Below are 23161 nucleotides of genomic sequence, written 5' to 3'. Positions count from 1 at the left end.
ATTTTTTCCTCCTATTTTTAAGCTTAATTCTTTTAAGAACTTTAAAGGGCTGCTAGATTTTTAATCATAAAATTAGATAATTTGCTTTTAGCACAGAGTAGTTAGACTAGTAAGACCAAATTACTTCTGCTGTTTTCTGTTTTGTAAATGTTATTTTAAGTTTTTAAGCTGGAAAATTAGTTTCATTAACAATATCTATTTGCTACATTGTTTCATTCTTTTGTTGTAGTTTTGAATTTTTCCATATATTACATATTCCATCTTAGTTTTTTCTAATATTTATCAGGCTAACATTTGTTTCTTTGTAGTTTAGCTAAAAACAAAGAATTAACAGTCTTTCATGGAATCTATTGAAATAAATTCAGACAGCCTATTACCAAACTATTGAGAAAAATTTATGTGATAAAAACATGATCAAGAAATCCTATTGTGGTATTGAAATTTTAAAATAAAAGGCATAATTTGTAGCACATTGATCAGCTAAGATTACTAGATTAGTAGTTTTCTATAGGAAATATTTTATCTGAAGTTTTCACTATTGTTGTGATTTTCCTTGTTTCAACACGATAGAGTTACAGTGCTTATTATCTAATTGTATTTTCTTTCCTATAAGGTAAAATAGGCTGCTATTGTGGTTTTGCTTGCTTTGTTCCTCAGTTCTTAAATCTGTTTATTTAATAGCAGCTATAAAAATCTCACTTAAGGAAAAACATGATTGCCAGTAATCATTTGTTGAGTTCATTAATTTTATGGCAAAAAGTATTTACTTAGCTTGAGTATATCAAGAATACCAAATATCAATTAATAACTTAGATTCTATGTCTCTTAATGCTTCTTGTTTATTTCATTTCTCTCCCTCAAACCTCCAACCCCCATCTTTTTCTGACCTTTTGTGCAGGAATGATTCCTCCTAAGCCTTTGATGAGAAGAGACCAGATAGAAGGCTCAACCAACAGTTCGGAGTCATTTGAGCATATAGCTCGATCTACAAGAGATCATGCAGTTTCCCTCTCTGAGCCTCGTGTGATGTGGGGGTCAGAGCCCTATCCTCATACAGAGCCTCAGCAGGCCACTGCTCCCAAGACGGCAGAAGAACCTGAAGGCGTCAGGTAATTATGAAAACTCTTCATAAACCTAATAGACTATTATGGTGAAACAAATACTGTTTAGCATCTCTGAAGGTCATTCTGATTCAGGATTGAGCCACAAACCTGGTAGCCTCCCATTTTGTGTGTATTTCACTTGGGGCATATTTTCTTTTTTTCTGGCATTTCTGGATTAGGGCTTGTTGTAAATTAGTTCTGTACACTCAATTAAATGCTGAAATTCAGTACATGTTAAAATTGGTATGTCTACCATTGATAAGGTCCTTGACATATAGTCTTGTAAAGTATTGATGTAATTCTTCCACTAATGAGAAATGGCAGGCATTTAATCATCAATATCTTATAGATGTTTTCTAAGATCCACATAAGACACAATCTAATTCAAAGAAATTTTGAAGTAGCAGACAGTTGGTGGTCTATATAAACTTATTCTCATAAAGTTAGAATTTCTGCCTTTCATATGTTACAATTTTTATAATTCTGATTTTTTTTGGGAAGGATAGACGTACTCAAGGTAGTATTGGAATCTAGGTGGAAATTATCAGTCTTAATGGGTTAAAAAGTCATATCAGCACAGTCTAAAGGAATGAACTTTAACGTTTTTAATTGTAGGGAAAACACATAATCTGTTAACAAAATTTTAGGTATATAGTAACAATGTTGTACAGTGATGTACAGCAGAGAAGAACTCAAGAACTTAATTCATCTTGCCCAACTGCAGTGTGTACCAGTTTAGTAGCAGCTCTTCATTCCTTGCCCCTTTCAGTCCCTGGCAGTTACCATTCTGCTTTCTGCTTCAATGAATTTGATTACATTATATACTTCATATAAGTGGAATCATTATGTATTTGTCCTTACGTGACTAACTCTTTCACTTAACAAAATGTCCTCATCCGTGTGGTAGCTTATAACAGGATTTTCTTGTGTTTTGTTTTGTTTTGTTTTGTTTTTAGTGACTAAATAACATTCCATTATGTATACCAGAGGCCTGGTGCACAAAAATTCATGCACTCAGGAGGTGGGGGGCAGGGTCCCTCAGCCTGGCCTGCACTCTCTTGCAGTCTGGGACAACTCGTGGGATGTCCACCTGTGGGCTTAGGCCCATTACCCAGGGGATTGGGCCTGTGATGGCAGTCACACATCCCTCTGGCAGCCCGGGAGTCCTCAGGATGTCCAACTGGTGGGTTAGGCCTGCTCCCCATAAGAGTTGCTGAGGAGGCCGAGAGGCTCTAGCCACTGTCTCTGTGCTTGTAGCCTTCAGCCCGACTTGTGGCTGAGCAAGCTCCACCTGTGGGAGCACACTGATCACCAGGGGGCAGAAGCTCCTGCGTTAGCTTCTGCCCCCTGGTGATCAGTGTGCATCATAGCCACTGGTCATTCTGCCATTAGGGTCAATTTGCAATTACCCTTTATTACATAGGATACTGTATTTTCTTAGTTCATTCATCTGTCAGGGACATTTAAAGTGTTTCTACACTTGCCTATTTTAAATAACATTGCACTAAACTTTATAGAGACATGAAGATGCTGTTTATGATTAGGATCCATTGTTTGCTTTAAAATTAGAGGGTTTATTTTGCTATGCACTTACATGTGTGAAATATTTTGTCTTGATTGTTATGCTTTTGGATTCTTTTTATGCTAGGTCTGAAGCCGTGCCGGATAAGGAACCAATCACCGCTGCTTATCCTGTAGGACATAATCAGTTAGAGGCCCATCCAAAGGCAGACTTTGTTAGAGAATCAGGTGAGGCCGAAGTGCAGAAGGTTTTAAGCAGGTCTGTGGAAGATGTTAGGCCTCCGCACTCTGACACAGTCAGCCAGTCTGCTTGCTTGGATGTACCTGATCAAAAGACTGTATCCACTCCTCAAGAAGAGCGGATTTCATCAGGAGAAAATCAGCCTGCCCGTAAAAGAAGTGTTTCCCATGGATCTAACCATACTCAAAAATCAGAGGAGCAAAGACACGAGACATCTGCAAGCATTCCTAAAGTAACCAGCAGGGGCATTGATTCAAAAGAACCAGCAGAACGGTCAGAGGAAAAACCAAAAAAGGATGGCTTTCTACGATCTTCTGAAGGACCAAAACCAGAAAAACTATATAAATCTAAATCAGAAACTCGTTGGGGCCCAAGGCCAAGCTCCAGCAGAAGAGAAGAAGGTAATGACAGGCCTGTGAGAAGGTCAGGTCCCATTAAAAAACCTATTCTTAGAGATATGAAAGAGGAACGAGAGCAGAGGAAGGAGAAAGAAGGAGAAAAGGGAGAAAAGGTCACTGAGAAAGTTGTAAAACCAGAAAAAACGGAAAAGAAAGATCCTCTTCCTCCACCCCCGCTACCTGCAGCACCTATTCAGCCACAGGCCGCTCCACCACCACCTCCAGAGAAACCAGAACCAGAGAAACTTCCTTCAACAGAAACTCCAACTTTGGTGCAAAAGCCACCTCCAGACACTGAGAGACCTTTAGAACCTGTAAGTAGTGCTGAGGTAGAGCCTGCAACTAAAACTGTAAATCAGACTGTCACAGCACCAACAGTCAAAGAAGAAAAACAACCTGAGAAAGTCGTCAGCAAAGACCCTGTTACAGAGAGGCCTCGATCTGATTTAAGGCCAGTAGTTAAAAAAGAATCAACCCAACCTCCTAGGACCTATTGGAAAGAAGCAAGAGATAGAGATTGGTTTCCAGATCAAGGATACAGGGGCCGAGGCCGAGGAGAATATTACTCCAGAGGCCGAAGCTATAGAGGATCTTACGGAGGGCGGGGCCGTGGTGGCAGAGGGCACCCTCGAGAGTATCCTCAGTACAGGGACACTAAGCCTCGGACCGAGCATGTGCCCTCAGGACCTCCCAGACAGCGAGAGGAAAGTGAAACTCGTAGTGAGAGCTCGGATTTTGAAGTTGTTCCCAAAAGACGACGACAGCGAGGTTCCGAGACTGACACGGACAGTGAAATGCATGAAAGTGCAAGTGACAAGGATAGTTCAAGCAAAGGAAAACTTCCCAAAAGAGATGAGCGGTCTGAAAGCAAAAAACCTGTAAAGCCTCCATCTTCTTTCAAGCCTGAAAATCATGTCCGAGTAGAAAACAGACCTGTAGACAAACCGTACATAAGGGATGATGATAAATCTAAACCAGGTTTCCTGCCTAAAGGAGAGCCCACCAGGCGAGGCAGAGGGGGGACATTCAGACGTGGTGGGAGGGACCCTGGGGGGCGTCCTTCGCGCCCTGCCACCTTACGAAGACCTGCCTATCGGGAAAATCAATGGAACCCAAGGCAGACAGAAGCTCCTAAACCCGATGATGGAGAGCCACCAAGAAGACACGAGCAGTTTATTCCTATACCAGCTGATAAGCGACCTCCAAAATTTGAGCGAAAATTTGACCCAGCTAGAGAGAGGCCCCCCCGAAGGCAGCGTCCTACTCGACCACCCAGGCAAGATAAGCCGCCTCGATTTAGACGGCTCCGAGAGAGGGAGGCGGTCTCAAAACCCAGTGAGGTGGCAGTGCCTACAAATGGCACAGTGAGTAACGTGGCTCAAGAACCAGTTAGTACTGCTGGGGATGTTTCTGGGAATAAGACTCCCGACTTGTCTAATCAGAACTCTTCAGATCAGGCAAATGAAGAATGGGAAACAGCTTCAGAAAGCAGTGATTTCAATGAGAGGCGGGAGAGGGATGAAAAAAAAAATGCTGATTTGAATGTACATGCTATTGTGAAGGCAGGAGAGAACAATTCAGCCCCAAAAAGAGAAATAACAAAGAGAAGTTTTTCTAGTCAGAGACCTGGCGTGGACCGCCAGAATCGTCGTGGCAACGGAGGTCCACCCAAATCCGGGAGGAATTTCTCAGGTCCTAGGAATGAAAGGAGAAGTGGCCCACCATCCAAAAGCGGGAAGCGAGGGTGAGTCCTTTACTTCACATATAATATCACTCTGTACTGGTTTATAGATAGTGAATGTTGAGCTTAAGGATAAATTATATTTCCCCTCTAACTGCTATCCTACAATAAATGATCTAGCTAGAGAGAAACCCAGAAAGCAAAGTCCTGCCCAACCACCAAGGCCACCACTAACAAATACCAGTTTATTGGATTTTTTAAAAAGAATGTTTCCAAACTGTATTGAACGTAATCTATTCTTTTAAATATTAAAATGTTGGTAGTTACTAATTTCTTTAGTATTAGAAAAAAAAATTAAATCTAGTTTTAAATCTAGGCCTGGCTGGTTGCATAGACTTAGCATTTCATCCATCAATGAACATTTTTGCTTTCTAATAATTTAGAAAAAGTTTCAGGGAGATAATGTGACTAGTTGTGTATCTTAAGAATCTGCTTAACAAGAATTTGAACGTCCTTTTGTATGGTCCAAAAGAAAAGGGTAACACATAGTTAATAGTAACAATGCAGTTACCATACCTGAACTATTAGAAGTTTGAGTAACTTAAGACAATCTTGTAAGTTTTTGAGCAATGTAGATTTCAACTATGGATACTTAGCAAGACTTTAGTGCCTGGTAAATGCCAACAATGCTGAACTGCAGAAACGGCAGTTGCATCTTGTAGTTAAAATGAATGTTCTAAGAGTCCCATTTAGAAGACAAGTGCTTATTTTTTCAAATGTTGGAGGTCATGCTTGTGTCAGGCACTTGGTAAGCTTTTACCTTAAGTGATACTATAGGCTATGATGAAAATGGAATTTTAAGCCCACCTTCCCTAGTCTGTTTTCAAAGCATATCTATAAAATGAAGCCAAAAATAAAATTTATCTGTTAGGAAACAAAAACTTGAGAAATATATTTGTTTTATGAAGTGAACTGTTTCCATATAAAAATGTTTTTTACATGTTTACATTAATGTATAAATCTGATTAAACTTTAAAAAAAAATCAGTGATTCTCCCTCATCATTGATGTTTCTCTCCCTCCTCTCTGAAATCAATAAGAAAATATTTTTAAAAAGAAAAGAAAAGATCTCTAGTAGTGAATACTTTATACTAGCTTGGGTAACAGATTTTCTGCTATAAAATGTTGCTTAGCTTAGCTTATTTATTTATTTATTTATTTAAAATATATTTTATTGATTTTTTTTTTTTTTTTACAGAGAGGAAGGGAGAGAGATAGAGAGTTAGAAACGTTGATGAGAGAGAAACATCGATCAGCTGCCTCCTGCACATCCCTTACTAGGGATGTGCCCGCAACCAAGGTACATGCCCTTAACTGGAATCCTTCGGTCCACTGGCTGACGCTTTATCCACTGAGCCAAACCCATCACGGCTTAGCTCATTTATTTATAACATGGTAGACAAATAGATAGATAAGAACCTTCAGGATTCTCTAATTTAATTGCTGGGAAGAACTACCCTAGTAGTCCATCTTCTTTACTGTGAAGCTCAGTTTTAGTGAAGTTGTTCTCAACTAAAACCATTAAGGCTTGTTGGTTTTGAGCTCAAGTCTTCTATCCCACTGTTATTTCTTCTTAGACTATATAAATTTTACAAATTGCTAGTGAAGGATTCCCTACCCCCATCCGAGTGTGGAGGTGGCAATATCTCTAATTATTATTTTGTAGGCCATTTGATGACCAGTCTGCAGGCACAGCTGGTGTTGATCCTGTCAATGGCAACTCTGCACACCATCAGGAAGGAACACCTAATGGAACAGGACAAAAGAACACCAAAGATTCTGCAGGGAAAAAAAGAGAAGACCCGAAACCAGGCCCTAAGAAACCCAAAGAGAAAGTAGATGCACTGTCACAGTTTGATCTCAACAATTATGCAAGTACGTCTCAGGTCCCATTTACTTATTTTATTTATTTACCTATCGGTCTTTTTGCTGTATTGAGTTGGATACTATACATAAAAAAAGATCTCAAAGAAGGAGTTGACCTAAACAATAGAAGCTGAATATGAAGCACTAACTGATTTAACTTGAACTAAAATAACAACTGTATACATATGCTGTCTTAAATGAAAGAAATGCTAAACTTCTTTGAGTTGTGACCTTGATGAAATAGGTATCTAAGATATGGTAACTAGAGAATAAATGATAGGATGGGAGGCTGTGTTGCTATGGATACTTTCAGAAAGCTATGGAGTGGTAGGATACAGATGCAAAGGATGACAAGGAGTAAGAACATGTTTGAATTAGACACTTAGGTGAAAATGAGCTATTTGTCATTCTTTCAGATGAGACTGAATGAAATGGAGAGATTTACTAGGTGAAGACTTGATCTATTTTAAATTTTTTAATATTGCTTAAGGAATCTAGACTTCTTACACTCATTGGGATATATGATAATTTTAACAAGACAGCCAGAATAATTGTTAGTAGGACAATGAGTGGAGTCATTCATGTGATAGGTTATGATTGTACACATCCATGCCACTTGTTTTTAACCAGTACAGTTGAGGACAATGGTCTACGTAAAATAGAAGCATTAAGAGTCATAAGATCAGTTTGGCTAGTCACAACTTCACCTAGCAAATGGGCATCTCAGAGCTTACTGTATCCTTTGAAAAAGAGAAACAGCAATATCCATCACCTCTTAAGAAAGGCTAGATGCAAGAGAGGTAAAGTGCTATATAGATGTTTATAGCATAATACAATCTCAGGCTGGGAGAGGAAGAAAGAGGTTAAAGTGATTTGACTGGGTAATAGGGTAATTTTTATTTTAAAAAAGCACATTACTACTGTATTCCTTAAGAAAAACTATATCATTCAAAGCATATAATTTTATGATTTTTTTTTTCCTCCAGAGAGCAAGGGAGAAGGAGAAATAAAAACATCAGTGATGAGACAGAATCATTGATGAGCTGACTCTTGCATGGCCCTTACTGAGGCTCAAGTTCACAACTTGGGCTTGTGTCCTGACCAGGGTACAAACTGTGATGTCCTGGTTCATAGGGGTCACGCTCAATTACTAAGCCACACTGTCTCGGCAGGACTTTTATTTTTAACCTTGTTTATGAAATCTTTTCAAATCTTAATAATGAATGGACATCTTATGGTGTGGGATCTGGATTACACTGTGAATTACAGGAAGAACTAGATCTTTGCCTTGTCTTCCTTCTTTAATCACGACTGGACTGAACATTTCTATGTATCTTTTCTATTGGGGGAAAAATATTTTAAGATATCTTCCATACCCACAGGTGTTGTTATAATTGATGACCATCCCGAAGTAACGGTAGTTGAAGACCCACAGTCAAATTTGAATGATGATGGTTTTACTGAAGTGGTATCCAAAAAACAACAAAAACGTTTACAGGATGAGGAACGCAGGAAGAAGGAAGAACAGATCATACAGGTTCAGTGTTTCAGCTTTTTCCTAGTTATTTAGGTTGTTGCTCAAAACATGTTAGCAAATAATCAAGGTTTCTGTCTACCTGTAAAATCAAGGCTGGATTTATTATTCACTGTTGAGAATGACTGGGTTTTCACAACTTTAAACTGTTTTAACCAGTATTGATATATATTGTAAAAAGATTATAATTACTGTTCAGCTTAGTGTAGTCCTTCTTACCTTTAGTTACATAACAGTGACAGGTACTTATTTGTCACCATTAACATTAAATTCTCTTGGAAACCTAGCAAATGCAACTGTGATGATCTAAAGTTGCAGGTATTTGACTTAGAAAGTTTGAATTGTAGTCTAAATTAGTTCACTTAAACACAAAATGAATAAGTTATTCTATTTAAATCAATTCAAACATCCCTTTTGCTAAATGCTGACACATAAAAATAGTTGAAACCATGAATTGTAGTATAGAGACCTCTAGCAGAGAGAGCTTAAAAACAAGAGACACTATAAAAATTCTATGTGGATAGTAATACTGAGATCAATTGGTCATAATTCTTAGAACTAGATAATTTCAGCACTCATTTGTTAATTATTATCTTTGGGAAGGTAGAAATAGTAGTGTATATATTTTGTGTAACATAGTGCCCCAACAATACTCCAAAATGAATGCTTCTATAGCAAACACAGATTAGGTCAATAGTAGTTTTTTGTCAGATCAGCTTTTCTACCAGGTGAATTTACTGCAAATGAGCTTAATTTTTAAAATTTTTGAAATCTAGAAAAGAGATTGTCACCCTGTGTATTAAGAATCCTATCTAATAAAATGCTCTGTGCAGTATCTATTTTGAATAGTTAAAGGAGCTAAATTAGCAGTAGGTAGCTTTGTTATAAATCTTACTTATGAACTGTTACTTTTAACTGTGTTATTGACAAAAATTATTTTTACCAATTTTTTAAGGTCTGGAACAAAAAGAATGCCAGTGAGAAAGGAAGAAGTCAGACTTCTAAGCTTCCTCCAAGATTTGCCAAAAAACAGGCTACAGGGACCCAGCAAGCCCAGTCTCCAGCTTCAGCCCCAGGTCCAATTTCAACCTTGGCTTCAGGTCCAGTTCCAGCCTCAACCTCACCCTCAGCTCCAGTTTTAGTCTCACCCTCAGCCACAGCTGTATCCGCAGCTCCAGTCCTAACTTCAACTGCCACTCCACTCCCAACTCCAGCCTCAGCTCCTATTCCAACCTCCACCTCAGCTCCAACAACTTCTTCAGTTCCAGCTCCAACCCCAATCCTTGCCTCAGCTTCAAACCCAACCACTGTCCCCATTCTTGCCTCAGCCTCCATTCCCATTCTTGCTTCAGCCCTACCACCGACTTCAGCAACACCTCCAGCCAGCTCAGCCCCAACAGTACCAGCCAGTTCAGCCCCAACTGTCCCAGCTAGTTCGGCCCCAGTCTCACTCCCAACCCCAGCCCTTGTCACAGTCACAATCCCAGGCCCCACTGCCCCAGCCCAAACTCAGGGACAGACTCACAAACCAGTCCAGAGTCCCCTGCAGAATACAACACAGTCTTCAAAACAGCCACCACCTTCAATTAGATTACCTTCAGCTCAGACACCTAATGGCACAGATTATGTAGCTACAGGAAAATCCATCCAGACCTCACAGTCACATGGCACTCTTACAACTGAATTATGGGATAACAAGGTGGCCCCACCAACTGTGCTGAATGACATCTCTAAGAAATGTAAGTGTGCAACAGAAATGATAGCTTGGGAATGTTGGGGGTTGTTTTTAGTTTTGTTTATATATTCAGTATGGTTTTTTTTTCTAGCCCTTTCTTTAGTAGGAAGCAGTTACAGTAATCTTAACTTCCTTAAAACCGTTTGTTGTAAGTCAAGTGTGTTATATTTTTAATAGCCATATTTTATATGCTGATAAAAACAATTTATACTTTTAATAGTCATATTTTATATGTTGATAAAGGCAATACACAATGTTTGGGGACTTATATTTTGGTATTCAAGAATCTGAGTGTGATGTGAAAAGTAATTTTTTATTGTCTAGTTACTATTAAAGAAAAGGTTATGAAGATTGGATTATTAGCCTCTTAATTTTGGTGTTCACATTTCCTGTGGCTTCTTCTCTTCAGTAGGGCCCATTAGTCCACCACAGCCACCTTCTGTCAGTGCCTGGAATAAGCCTCTAACATCGTTTGGATCAGCTACTTCTTCAGAGGTAGGAATAGACTTGCTAATGGTCTTGGTGGGGTTACTGAGGCAGAGTTTCCTTAAAATAGTTTCTCAAATTTCAGCATGCATCAGAATTCTTTGTTGTCGAGCTCTCTGCTTGCTCATCTTCTATCACTGTTCTTAACTTGCTGTGTTCCAACTGTTCTAGCCTTTTTTATTCTTGACCTTCTACTAGGTGTTTGCTCTGCCAGAAACACTTTTAGTATGACCTCCTAGGGTCTTTCTCCATCTACCAATCTAAAATGGCTTAACCATATTTTAATTTTTGTGTATCACTTATCTGACTTTTCAGTTGTCTATTTTCTCTATCCATTATAATGCAAGGTCTGTGAGTTAGATTGTTATGTCTCTATATCAATGCCTAGCACACGGAAAGTGCAACAAAAATGAGTATATTATATTATTATTTTCACAGCACACTTAGAAGTAGGCAACACTGGTATTGCTGTTCTTTCCCCCATTCATTCGTCTGTTTATTTCTTGCTGGTAGTGTCTTTCTGTGTTTGTTGCTTTTACATTTAAGTGATGAAAGAACTTGAGGCTGTGATGACCTAAAATTATACTCATAACACATAAAAATCAGGACTTTAAAAACTTAAGTCTTGCCCTAGCTGGCTTGGCTCAGTGGCTAGAGCATCGGCCTGGGGACCAAAGGATCCTGGATTCGATTTCAGTCAGAGCACATGCCCGGGTTGTGGGCTCGATCCCCAGGAGGGAGCATGCAAGAGGCAGCCAGTCAATGATTCTTTCATTATTGATGTTTCTCTCTCAACCTCTCCCTTCCTCTCTGAAATAAATTTTAAAAACTTACGTCTTATCCTAGTTTTCATTTTATTAGTTGTTTTCTAATACCTACAAATCATTGTGTTTAAGGGAAGGTTTTCTTAAAACAATCAATGGCAGTTAATATGTAGGTTACTTCAAACTTCCTTCTATAATATTTAAAATGTGTGCAGCTACAAAATCATGTATTCAAATCTGAACACTGTTTGATAGCAAGTTTTTAAATATTCTATTACTAGGGAACAAAGAATGGTCAAGAAAGTGGAGTTGAAATTGGAATTGACACAATTCAGTTTGGTGCTCCAGCTTCAAATGGTAATGAAAATGAAATTGTTCCTGTGCTTTCGGAAAAAACTGACAAAATTCCTGAACCTAAAGAGCAACGGCAGAAGCAGCCACGGGCAGGCCCCATCAAAGCCCAGAAGGTAAACACAATTCATACTCCAGGTGTAATTGTCTAAAAGCCACTAACATTTATGAAAGCAAAAAGCAGTTTTAAGTTTTGTATTCAATGAATGCCTTTGATCGTGATCATTTTTTGTTTATAAACATTGACTTTAGCTTCCAGATTTGAGTCCAGTAGAAAACAAAGAACATAAACCTGGTCCTATCGGAAAGGAACGGTCATTAAAAAATAGAAAAGTAAAAGATGCCCAACAGGTGGAGCCAGAAGGACAGGAGAAACCAAGCCCTGCTGCAGTCCGAAGTGTAGACCCCGGGACAGCAAAGGAAACCAAAGCAGCTTCCGAGATGTCTGCTGAAATAGGAACGATGATCTCAGTGGCATCCACAGAATATGCCAGTAACGTGAAGGTGAGCGGCATGCGGAGATCCCCAGTTCAGCTAATGCAAATCGTGTCTAAAACAACAACCTTACACTTTTCCCCCCCCTTGAGACATACAGTGCTATAGACTATATGGGTTACTATTTCTAGAGATTTTATTTTATGGAGTGCATGTGTGATCTAAAGAAATTCCTTGCAGTAAGTTATTTCTTTTTTTGTGGAAATTCACTCTTAATTCTGTACCATTCGGTTGTTTAAAGTGAAAAATATCTACACAATATTAAGATGCTTTTTGTTTGTGTTTGTATACTTTGATATGTTGCTCTCCGTTACTTTTGTTAGTGGAGTTACAGTGGAGCTTTATTTTGCCTACTTATGAGATTTTGAAATCAGGAAATAAGCAAAGTTAAGTAACTCCAGTATAGCCAATTTTTCCCCCAAGTTTGAAACAATCACTATTTCATTGGTTGAGCCCCAGAAGAAGTAGTTGACTTGTGCTTAGGGAACCACGTTGAATGAAGATTCAAACTTAAAGGAGCTAACACTTGTGAATTATGTCTGCCATTCCAGGATGTATATTGAGAAGAAAAAGAGATGGAATCTTTCATATTAATTTGAATATTTTTCTGTTAAAAGCTCATGTGATTCAGTTCTAACACATTTAAGGAAGAGTTTTATGATGATAAAGGATAAACAAGAGTTTAATCCTATAACGTAGTGAATTGTGACAGCTAAGATCTTGACATTCACTTATTTACTTTGTTTTATTCTGAAGAGAATAAAAGTCAGAAGTTGCAAGTAATCTACAGATTGTGAGAACCACACAAAAAAATTCTTTTAGGAATCCACAGAAATTAAATCTTTAATACTGATGACAACCTCCTGATACTATGCAGTGCATTTAAAAAAATGCACAGGATCCAAACAGTAGTGGAAATGTTATTATTTCAGCAGTGGTTCTGTGTTTATTTTATCCCACTGTTGGGATAAGTTAAGATTTGGGAGAATTGAGTCTTAAGGTTTGCTCTCCTCCTGCTTTCTTCTGAAACTACTTTACAACTGTTAGGCTGTAATTAGAAAGTGACTCATTGATTCCATTTAAAATCTATTTTTCTCTATTACTGCTCCACAGGAGTCTGTAACAGACTACACTACGCCTTCTTCTTCTCTGCCTAACACTGTGGCTACTAATAATGCAAAGATGGAGGATACTTTGGTTGATAATGTAAGTAATCAACCTGAGGTGTGGCAGGTTTGGATAGAAACCTGGCTATTCTATGTGCTATATGGCCAATACTTAACTTTTCTCAGGGAAAGAGTTAATAGCAAATTTGTATATAGGGACGCTATAATGTAATTAGCAAAAATAATCAAAGCAGAGTTTCTGTTTTTCTGCCTAAAAGTTGTCTTCTTTCTATTTAAGATCCAGACCTTTGCTGCTTAGGCTTAGTGTCATCAGGACTAATCTGGTTTTGATAAGATGTTGGGTTCTTAGCTATCACATTCTTCAGTGTTTTATTTTTGTTGGTAATTTTGTTCTTAAACCGTTTTATGATCCATGAAAGCTCACTCAATTAAAACACAATGTTACCAGAGATTCAGGTATTTTTCTTTTTGAATTTGAAAATAAAATTACACTAGACCTTAATAGCAACATTCCTGTTGTGAAGACTGGGCTGTAATGTATATGTAAGTACTTCAACAACTCTTAAATGCTTCATTAAAAGGTGATAATGAGTCATGTAAATTTGGCTCTGGTTTCTCAGAGTAACCATGTTGTAATTCAAGATTGTGTTAAAAGTCATCACAGTCCATCATTTTGACAAGTTCACTGACTGAAAAATAGAATGGCAAGCCCAACAAAGTTAATTGACCTGCTATGGTAGGGAGCATTTTAGGAGTTACACGTGAGGTCCTTGTTTTGAAGGGCACAGATGGTGGAAATTTGGTCAGCTACTTTAACTGTCATCCCGTATAAGAAGCAAAGGCATATTCTTTTCACAAAATACCCTTTATAGATAATATTTACTCTTGTCATTTTGAGAATAAAAATCTTGATTATGTTTTGGTACAAAGTTTTTTATGCTTTCTGTTATTTCCCCTAGCATCAAATTAGAGTTAGAGAGTTGACATGCTTTAGATACCATTTAATCCAACTTGGTGGTCCAATTGAAGGGCTCTTACTGTGTAGCTGAGTGAGTCACGCCTTTTCTCTTTGTGATAGGAGCTCATTTTAGGAACTGATTAATGTAATTTGTCCAAATTTAGATCTTACAAAACTTCATTTCATATGCTAAACCTTACCTCTGACCTTTTGGAGAAAGGTTGAAATGTACTTAACTTCCTATAGGAAGTAATGGAAAACTTGGGAAGGACAAAAAGACTGGCAAATTACTCAGTATGTAGATTATCAAATAATGAATCAGTAACAGTAAAGTTAATTGTACTTTAATTGTGGTGGCCTCTCAGTTTAAAAGACATAGAGTATTTCTTAGATATTACTTTTTCAAGGAAGTATATAGTACTTTTCTGGCAGACCCTCTGAAAACCACTGAAAATATCCATATGAGTATTTTAATGGTTTCCATGTGGTTTGCTGGGATATGAACATGGTGAGTTGTGCACAGAAACAACTGAGGGGAAGAGATCCACTCTTGTGTGTCAGTGAATAATCTGTGTTTGATTTTTTAGCAATTTATGCAGAGTACCTTTGGAAACAGGAAGATCAGGTTGGGTCAGGGAGCATCATAAGTGGTTACCAGTTTGGAAAGATTCCACAGTATTGCTTATTTGTGCCAAGTATGGTGGTGATTTTGAATTTAATATAGTGTTAAAAACAATGTCGAGATTTAGTTCCCTTAGAAATCGTTTTGTTTCCTTTATTCCTTTGGGGGTTCTATTTTATGGTAGGATTCTGTCTTTTTAAGAATTATACTTAAAAGAGGCTTGTTTCTTTATTGAAGCTTAATATATTTTTTTAGGATCTTAGTTGATATTTATTGGTTAGTGTTACCTAATAATACAGTTGTTTTGAATGTCTTGAAGATATAAATGCTGGTGGTGGTTTTGATTATTTGTTATAGCACAGCTAATCTCCAGCAACTAGTTTGTAGTATTAGAATCTCCATCGTGTCACAAAGTGATTTTCTGGCACCCCTAGCCTCTCTGTCATTGTACCTGAACAACTGAGTGAGCTGTCAAAATCAATCATGCAATAAATAGTACATCAAAAAAATCTCAAGACCCAGGGACTTAAAGGGATGAAAAAGATAGGGTAGTAAGTTTCTAATATCCTCAGGCATTTAACAATATTTGCCATAATCGTGTCATTACTATTTACTATATAACAAAACAATTTGTTTAGTGTAATGAGGGAAGCAATATTCCATATTTTCCTTCCAGTATTACTTTTGTTCTTGAATGTAATTGTCAGAAAGTTGACTATTTTAGGAAAGAGATTTCTTTCTTAAATGGGTTACATTTACCATGTTGAATGCTTCTGATAGAACCTGTAGATCCCATAAATGGGGGGAATTATATTCCCTTAAAGCTTTGCTGCATAGTGTAAGGCCCAGGGACCAGCAGCCTCATCACCTGGGAACTTGTTTGAAATGCAGAATTGCAGGGCTTGCTCCAGACCAGCTGAATCAGAATCTGCATTTTAACAACATCCTCAGATGATTTGTATCCACATTAAGATAGGAGAAGCATTGCCACCAAGGGTATGCCTCTTACTGGTACTGGCTCTTCCAATTCATGCATAAAAAGACAGAAAATACTTCTCTTCAGGAGTTTTATCTAAGATGTCCAAAATTTTCCATTACTATAAACACAGCCCAAGTAACTGAATATTCGTGTTGGCTCTGATGAAAAATAGAACGCCCTTAGAGTATGATAGCATTATCTTAGTGGGGCTTTGGTAGCAGACCGGTTAGTTAGATTGTGATATGTGTTGCCTGCCTTTTCAGGTGCCCCTGCCCAACACCCTTCCCCTCCCTAAGAGGGAGACTATACAACAGAGCTCCAGCCTAACTTCAGTTCCTCCCACTACTTTCAGCCTCACCTTCAAGGTATGTACCATATCCATCTCTAAAGGTCCATGATGGTTGCATGCAAGGGGGACATATGTTAATACTATTCTCCTGGGTATTTTACTGATTTTGTGTGGTAAGCACCAATGCTAAGCCAAGGAAATTACGTTAAACTTTTATTAGCTTCTAATACCCTTAGCAGCGACTTGCTTTCTTTTCTAAAGTAAGGCCTATCATGCTTGTGAATTTGGTCTTAAAATTACAGGAAAGTAAGTCTCATGTGAATTGAATGAAAGCATTTTAGCAGTTAGGACATTTTATGAAGTGGTAATTATGCAAGTGATTTAGAATTGTTAGATAATTTTTGTATAAGAGGTCAAAAGATTTTGGACAACACGTGCTTTTTGATGTCAAGAAGTTTAGGCTTTTGTTTGTTTTTTAGTCTCTATAATTTTGAGTTGTTTGAGAGTATTTTCAATGAGTTCATCTCAGGATTAGTCAGTGGTTGAAAAAAGTGCAGACAAGGAATTAAGTGAGGGGTTTTTAAACATAGGTATTAATCTGTGTAATAGCTGGACCTCCTAATGTGGCTCTAGTGGATCTTTCTGATGGTCGTCAGGAGTGGGAAACGAAATGGTTTCACAATGTGGACAGTGTTCACTTTAGACTCTTTTTGAGTCTCCAGCCTTCTGGCCACTTGACCCTTTGCCCCCCAACTTCTTTGTAAGAGGCTTAATGAGTGTCAGCTGAGGCTATAAAATTTGTGCTATTCGTCTTAACCCAGTTCTTACTATTGACTGCCTTTTCAGGTGCCCCTGCCCAACACCCCTCCCCTCCCTAAGAGGGAGACTATACAACTTGAATGACTGTCTCAGTCTGTTTCATCTTATGTATTTATATTATTCAAGGAAGTAGTCTGCCACATAAATAAATATAATACCATTAATTATTCTTTAGGCCAGTTGTTAATTCTTCAGAAAAAAACCTTCAACATTGCCTTTCACTCAATGTTTTTAACACTCTAAGAAGAAATAATATAATTTTAATTACTTTAAATTAAATTTCATTAAGTTAAAATTTACTCTTTATACTTCTGACATCCTTCTGGGTAACATATAAGGTATAGAAAAATTCTGTTATGTGGGTATTATTTACAGTATATTTATCGAGAGGAAAAGTGAATTTTCTTGAATTTCCAAACTTGAAATCTGAATTTTCTTGCTGCTTAAGAAATAAAATAACCCAGCTGGTGTGGCTCAGTAGTTGAGCGTTGATCCATGAACCAGGATGTCACGGTTTGATTCCTGGTCAGGGCATATGCCCAGGTTACAGGCTTGATCCCCAGTAGTGGGTGTGCTGGAGCGGGGGTTGGGGGTTAAGAGGGTGGAGATGACATTAGTCATCAAGAAAAGGTTAAATTACATATAGTGTGTGTTTTAACAGAAAAGCAGGGAGGTATGTAATTCTTCTCAAATTCTCACAATTAAAATAAGGTTAAAGTTTTAAAAGTTGGTATTTGAAGGACTACAAACTTCTTAGCAGTACTATAAAAATCTTGTTAAAAAAAAAAAAAAAAACACAAACAACTCTCACGTGAATGAATCATTGCAACTGAGTTTGACATACTGGGTTTTCCTTTGGCCCACCCAGTATCTCTGTCCTACTAAAACAAAAAATGTCAAAACCTATGTGTTTTCTTCCTGTTCTAATAGCTTTAGGATAGTGAGAATCTGCATGTGTTCTCCAGTTCTGGGGCCATCAGCCCCTGTGTTAAAATCACGGGGCATTGGATGTGTCTCATCCAAGTACAGGTCCAGTGTGTGCTTCAGTATAAAATAAAATAGACACTGGGTCTGACATGTTAATATTTTTTAAAACATTAAAACATCTCAACGTTTATGGTAATTACAGGTTTTTATGTTGTATCAAATAAATGTTATCAAAATTAGAATTACCTCTTTATTTTTTAAAATACAACTATTAAACTTTAAATTATATATGTGGCTTGCATTTATATGTCTGTTGAACAGCAGTACTCTAGAGAGATTGAATATAAATTGAAATAAGACCTGTTTCTTCCACTTAAGAAATTAGGAAATTACTGCTAAAATCAATAGCCCCAAAGCCAAACGGCTGCAGTCAGTACCTGAAATGCCCAAGGAGGCTTTGATGTGAAACAAGTATCTCTTCTGCAGTGAAGCCTAAAACCTGTCTACTTACATTAACTTTTCAAACACTGGGCATAAAACAGCCAAACAAAAGGTGTTTGTCATCTGCCACTTGAAACTGTTGGCTTAAAAACAGTATAGGGAATGGGTACTGATTGGGGCCGGGGGAGTGTTTTAATGCCTTTTCTACTAGAGTCAGAGCCTTAAAGCTCTCCTGGAGGGGCCTGTATTTCCATTTCCTTAGATGCTGCTCAGGTAACGTGCTTGGATCTAGTTGATACAGGAGCTGTGACTTTATATTTCACTGGCCTGATTGCCAGAGCCGTCAACAGCTCTCTGTGGAGACATCATTAAAGTCCACTGCCTCCCAATTTAAGTAAAAGATCAAAGATAAAGGGGGAAATGAAAGATCTGAAAAATCTAGGGTCACCCTAGCCGGTTTTGCTCAGTGGTTAGGGTGTCGGCCTGCAGACAGAAGGGCCCTGGGTTCGATTCTGGTCAAGGGCACCTGCCCAGATTGTGGGCTCGATCCCAAGTAGGAGACATGCAGGAGGGAGCCAGTCAATGATTCTATCTCATCATTGATGTTCCTATTTCTCCCTCCCTTTCCATTCCTCTCTGAAATCAACAAAAATATAATTAAAAAATAATAATATCTCCCAGTGGAGTGGCCAACCTGAAAAAATAAATTAGGTGTCAAATTTAAAAAATTACCTTGAAGACCCATCTTTTACTTTGGCGGTTCTGAAAGATTTATACAATTGTAAAAGTACACACGTGAGTATATTTATGTATATATGTATATTTATGTTAGCATAGTGATTTCCCCCCATTTCATTGCAGATGGAGTCTGCAAGGAAGGCTTGGGAGAATTCTCCAAATGTGCGTGAAAAGGGATCTCCAGTAACTTCCACAGCCCCTCCGATTGTGAGTGGTGTCAGCAGTAGTGCCAGTGGCCCGAGCAGTGCAAATTACAACTCCTTCTCCAGCGCGTCCATGCCTCAGATCCCTGTTGCCTCGGTCACCCCTACAACGTCACTGTCAGGTAGAAGTCTTTATACTTTTCCTTTTGGTATCTGCAATTAGTTCAAATTTCTTAGGACCACTTTCTGTTAACTATCCCCCCAAAAGTATCTATAATAACAAAAGCATATGTTAATTCAACCGGACGTCTTTCCAGGTGAAGTTGGGGCTTCGAGGGAAGCCAGGTCCCGGATGCCAGAGGGCAGCCGGGAGAAGGAAGGACTACTTTTGCACCAATTTCCTTCTTTGGGCCTCTATTTATAAAAGACATGTTAATAAGTAATTAGTGAAAAAAAATTGTATTGGGTTTGAATTTTTCTACAAAATTTACCTTTTGACTTATTTTTTAACTCATAAACAGCTGATTGAATCAACTCAGAAATAACATAGACTCATACAGTTTTTAAATTTTTTGCTGTCTTTTATCTAATTTGAAGGAACTATTGGCCTAAATCTATTGGGCTGACATTTTCTGGTGAAGGGTTAGGGGTAGAGAATTTCCAGTTTGTGTTTTGAGTAGATAATATCACTATATTTGGGGTTTGGGTTTGTTTGTTTTTAAGGAGAGTCCAGCAGCATCCCAATTAAAAAGTGATTTTCTTCCTTCCGTTTTTCACTGGTATGTAGTACTGTCGTTTGGGGCTTTACAGTTCTCAGAGTCACAGGGACAGTTTCTTTTACTGAAAACAAATTTGATTTCAAGCTTCCTGATATTCTCATATTTCCAAAGCAGTGAGAAACTCCTTTCTAATAGTTATAAAATATATCCGGCAAAGAATTTACCTTCTTTGATTCTTATTTACTTATGGTAGTACTGCTTTTCAATATTCTGGCATTCTTCGCTAGTTTTAAGTACTAAAAACAACTGATCTTTGGGTTGTGCTATAGTTTACAGAGGGGGGGAGACATCCAGTCCACAGGCCATATAAGGTCTGGCCCTGCCAAGGCATTAGGGGTAAGTTAAATGTTTGATCAAATATAGCAGGCTAATTTTGTATGGCTCTTGGGAGAAAAAAAGGTTCACCACTCCTGATCTAGAATCAGATGTATGTATTGTTCTTTAAGACAAATCCAGAGATTCAAATCAAAGGGAGTGTTCCAACTATATCTCTTACTCTGTGCAAACATTCCTCACCACCCATATGCAAGGCATCTTTATTCTGCTTACTGGCACTTGCTTGGGCCCAGTCTAGTGGAGAAGAGTCTGTAGGGAGGTTAGGAAAGAAGGAACTGCAAAGCTTCCTACTTCCTTGGAACCCAGCTACTTTCTTTTTTCCAGGTCTATCATTTCTCCATAGACCCTCAACTGAGAGAAATTTTTTTCATGAGGGCCATCTTGACATATTACTGATAAGAGACTCAAGTTGAACAGCTAAGGTAGTTTGATCTGACCCTCTCTTATATAGAACATCATTAAACATCTTAAAATGATAGGTCAAATACCAGTGTTATAATATTTGCTTCAGTATTGCAGTCACTAGAGCTCATTGATCCACAGAAATAATTGACCTTTCAAGTTGTATAATGCCACATATTTAATAATAGTGTGTGTGTTTTTAAGGTATGTTGAGGGTCGGTGCTGGAATGAGAAGGCGAACTATAGATAGATAATTATGATAGTGATATATCTCATTTCCCCTTTGGCCCAGAGTACATACAGTATCTAAGTACATGGTGGCAATAAACATTATTGTTTTCTAGTTTATGGTTGGTGCTTGAGTTACTTGACTATGAACAACAGCGGCACTTTAAAATATACTACATTGTTCCCTTATTTTATCTCTCTCCCAAATATAGGAGCTGGTACATATACTACCTCTTCTCTGAGTACAAAATCTACAACCACATCAGACCCTCCTAATATTTGTAAAGTAAAGCCCCAACAATTACAGACAAGCAGCCTGCCTTCTGCAAGTCATTTTTCACAGTTAAGCTGTATGCCTTCCCTCATTGCCCAGCAGCAGCAGAGTCCACAGGTCTATGTGTCTCAGTCCGCAGCAGGTAAGGCTTGAAGACTTGAATATAAGGAATTGAGAAAATAAGACTTAAATGCTTTTTCCCTTTTTAGTTACCCTTCAAGTTTAAATATCTTTTCTCTGCTTTGCAAATTTATTTCTGGATAGAATTTACTGCTCTCTCTCCTTGATAAGCATTCTGGGACTCTTATACATATATTAGACAAGTTAGTGTCCAATGATTTGGAAAAATAATTTATGCATTTTATATTATTCCAGTCATATTATAAAAGTTTGTTATCTGAAACTTCACAGATTGATGAATAAAGTTTATGGGGAAGAATAAACCTAAGAATAGCAAAGAAGAAAAAAATGTATATTGAGAGTGGGGTAACTTGTATTACTAAATATCACAATGTTAATCTGAATTAAATAGTCAATAAACATTTGGATAATATTCCAACTCACTAATGATTTAAATTCAAAATAAATAGGCTATTTCTTACCTTTCCATATGGGAATAATAGAAATATTGATAACGAGCATCTTTAATTGCCAGTATTTATAAGGATCATGGGTATTATATTGGGCTCTTAAAATGCCTTGCTGGTGAGAATATACAAATTTTCATAATTCTTTCAGAAAGTTATCTCAGAATATTTTATGAGTACATACTGTAATAACAGTTTGATAGTTAATCAGTTTATCTGTAAAAATATACATAAACTTATCAGAGATACGTGTATGAGGGTGTTCATTACAGTATTGTTTATAATGATGGCAAATTAAAAACAATATGGAAGTCCTCCAAAACATAAAAATGGCAAATAACAAAATAGTGTGTATAATATATAGAAAATAAATTTGTTAAAAATCTATACCAGCTGGGGACCGGTTTGGCTCAGCCGATAGAGCGTCGGCCTGCGGACTGAAGGGTCCCGGGTTCGATTCTGGTCAAGGGCATGTACCTTGGTTGCAGGCACATCCCCAGTGGGGGTTGTGCAAGAGACAGCTGGTCGATGTTTCTCTCTCATCGACTTTTCTAACTCTCTGTCCCTCTCAATTCCTCTCTGTGTACAATCAATAAAATATATTTTTTAAAAAAAATCTATACCAGCCCTGGCCAGTGTTACTTTCATATCAATGTTTCTATTCCTCCTTTCTTCCCTCCTTCTCTCTTTCCTTCTTTCTCTAAAAATAAATTTCTGGTAAATATTTTTTTAAACCCGTGGCAAATTCTTTTAGTTATTAAATGTCAGTTTTTAAAAATATTTTGCTAAATTCTAGTTGGTAGATTTAAAATTGGAGTGGACTTGCTGTTAAACAGGTGGGTTCAGTTTTAGTAGAATATACAAAATTTTTGTATTTTATACTCCATTGGCAGTATATGAGTGTGATATTTTTCTATACCTTCACAAGTACTAGAATTTCCTTGTTTTAATTTACATAAACCTGTCTAAATTCTGAAATTTAGATACTTAAAACTGGTTGCTTTTTCTTAATGGTCTATAGCTCAAATCCCAACTTTCTATATGGACACCAGTCATTTATTCAATACCCAGCATGCACGATTGGCTCCACCATCATTGGCTCAGCAGCAAGGCTTCCAACCAGGTCTTTCTCAGGTAAACATCACATACTTCTTCCATGTGCAGTTGTTTGTTTGTTTGTTTACTTATTTATTTATTTATTTCTGTTGTAGTAGTTATCTTGAGCTACAAATAATAGACTCTTTGAAGTTATAATCCTTTTAACAAATGGGACAAACC

The 23161-nt window shown here is 37.6% G+C and overlaps 1 protein-coding gene across 31 annotated transcripts in view; it reads left to right on the top strand.

Annotated features, from left to right (window-relative positions):
• The window catches only part of PRRC2C (proline rich coiled-coil 2C), a 65688-nt gene that overhangs the window by 28247 nt on the left and 14280 nt on the right, over positions 1-23161 (top strand). For 27 of the 31 annotated variants that reach the window (XM_036442991.2, XM_036442982.2, XM_036442979.2 and 24 more), the window contains 13 exons: positions 899-1109; positions 2752-5007; positions 6670-6878; positions 8252-8406; positions 9359-10142; positions 10548-10633; positions 11670-11855; positions 11992-12243; positions 13348-13440; positions 16184-16285; positions 19258-19459; positions 21235-21438; positions 22905-23017. In XM_036442991.2, coding sequence (XP_036298884.1) covers positions 899-1109; positions 2752-5007; positions 6670-6878; positions 8252-8406; positions 9359-10142; positions 10548-10633; positions 11670-11855; positions 11992-12243; positions 13348-13440; positions 16184-16285; positions 19258-19459; positions 21235-21438; positions 22905-23017 — 4853 coding nt within the window. The remainder of the gene's footprint in view (positions 1-898; positions 1110-2751; positions 5008-6669; positions 6879-8251; positions 8407-9358; positions 10143-10547; positions 10634-11669; positions 11856-11991; positions 12244-13347; positions 13441-16183; positions 16286-19257; positions 19460-21234; positions 21439-22904; positions 23018-23161) is intronic. The other 4 variants (XM_036442983.2, XM_036442978.2, XM_036442985.2 and 1 more) reach the window with 4 other exon arrangements.

This window comes from Pipistrellus kuhlii, unplaced genomic scaffold (assembly GCF_014108245.1).
Source record: "Pipistrellus kuhlii isolate mPipKuh1 unplaced genomic scaffold, mPipKuh1.p scaffold_m20_p_18, whole genome shotgun sequence".
Taxonomy (NCBI): domain Eukaryota; kingdom Metazoa; phylum Chordata; class Mammalia; order Chiroptera; family Vespertilionidae; genus Pipistrellus; species Pipistrellus kuhlii.
This window is presented reverse-complemented; position numbering and strand designations above follow the sequence as displayed.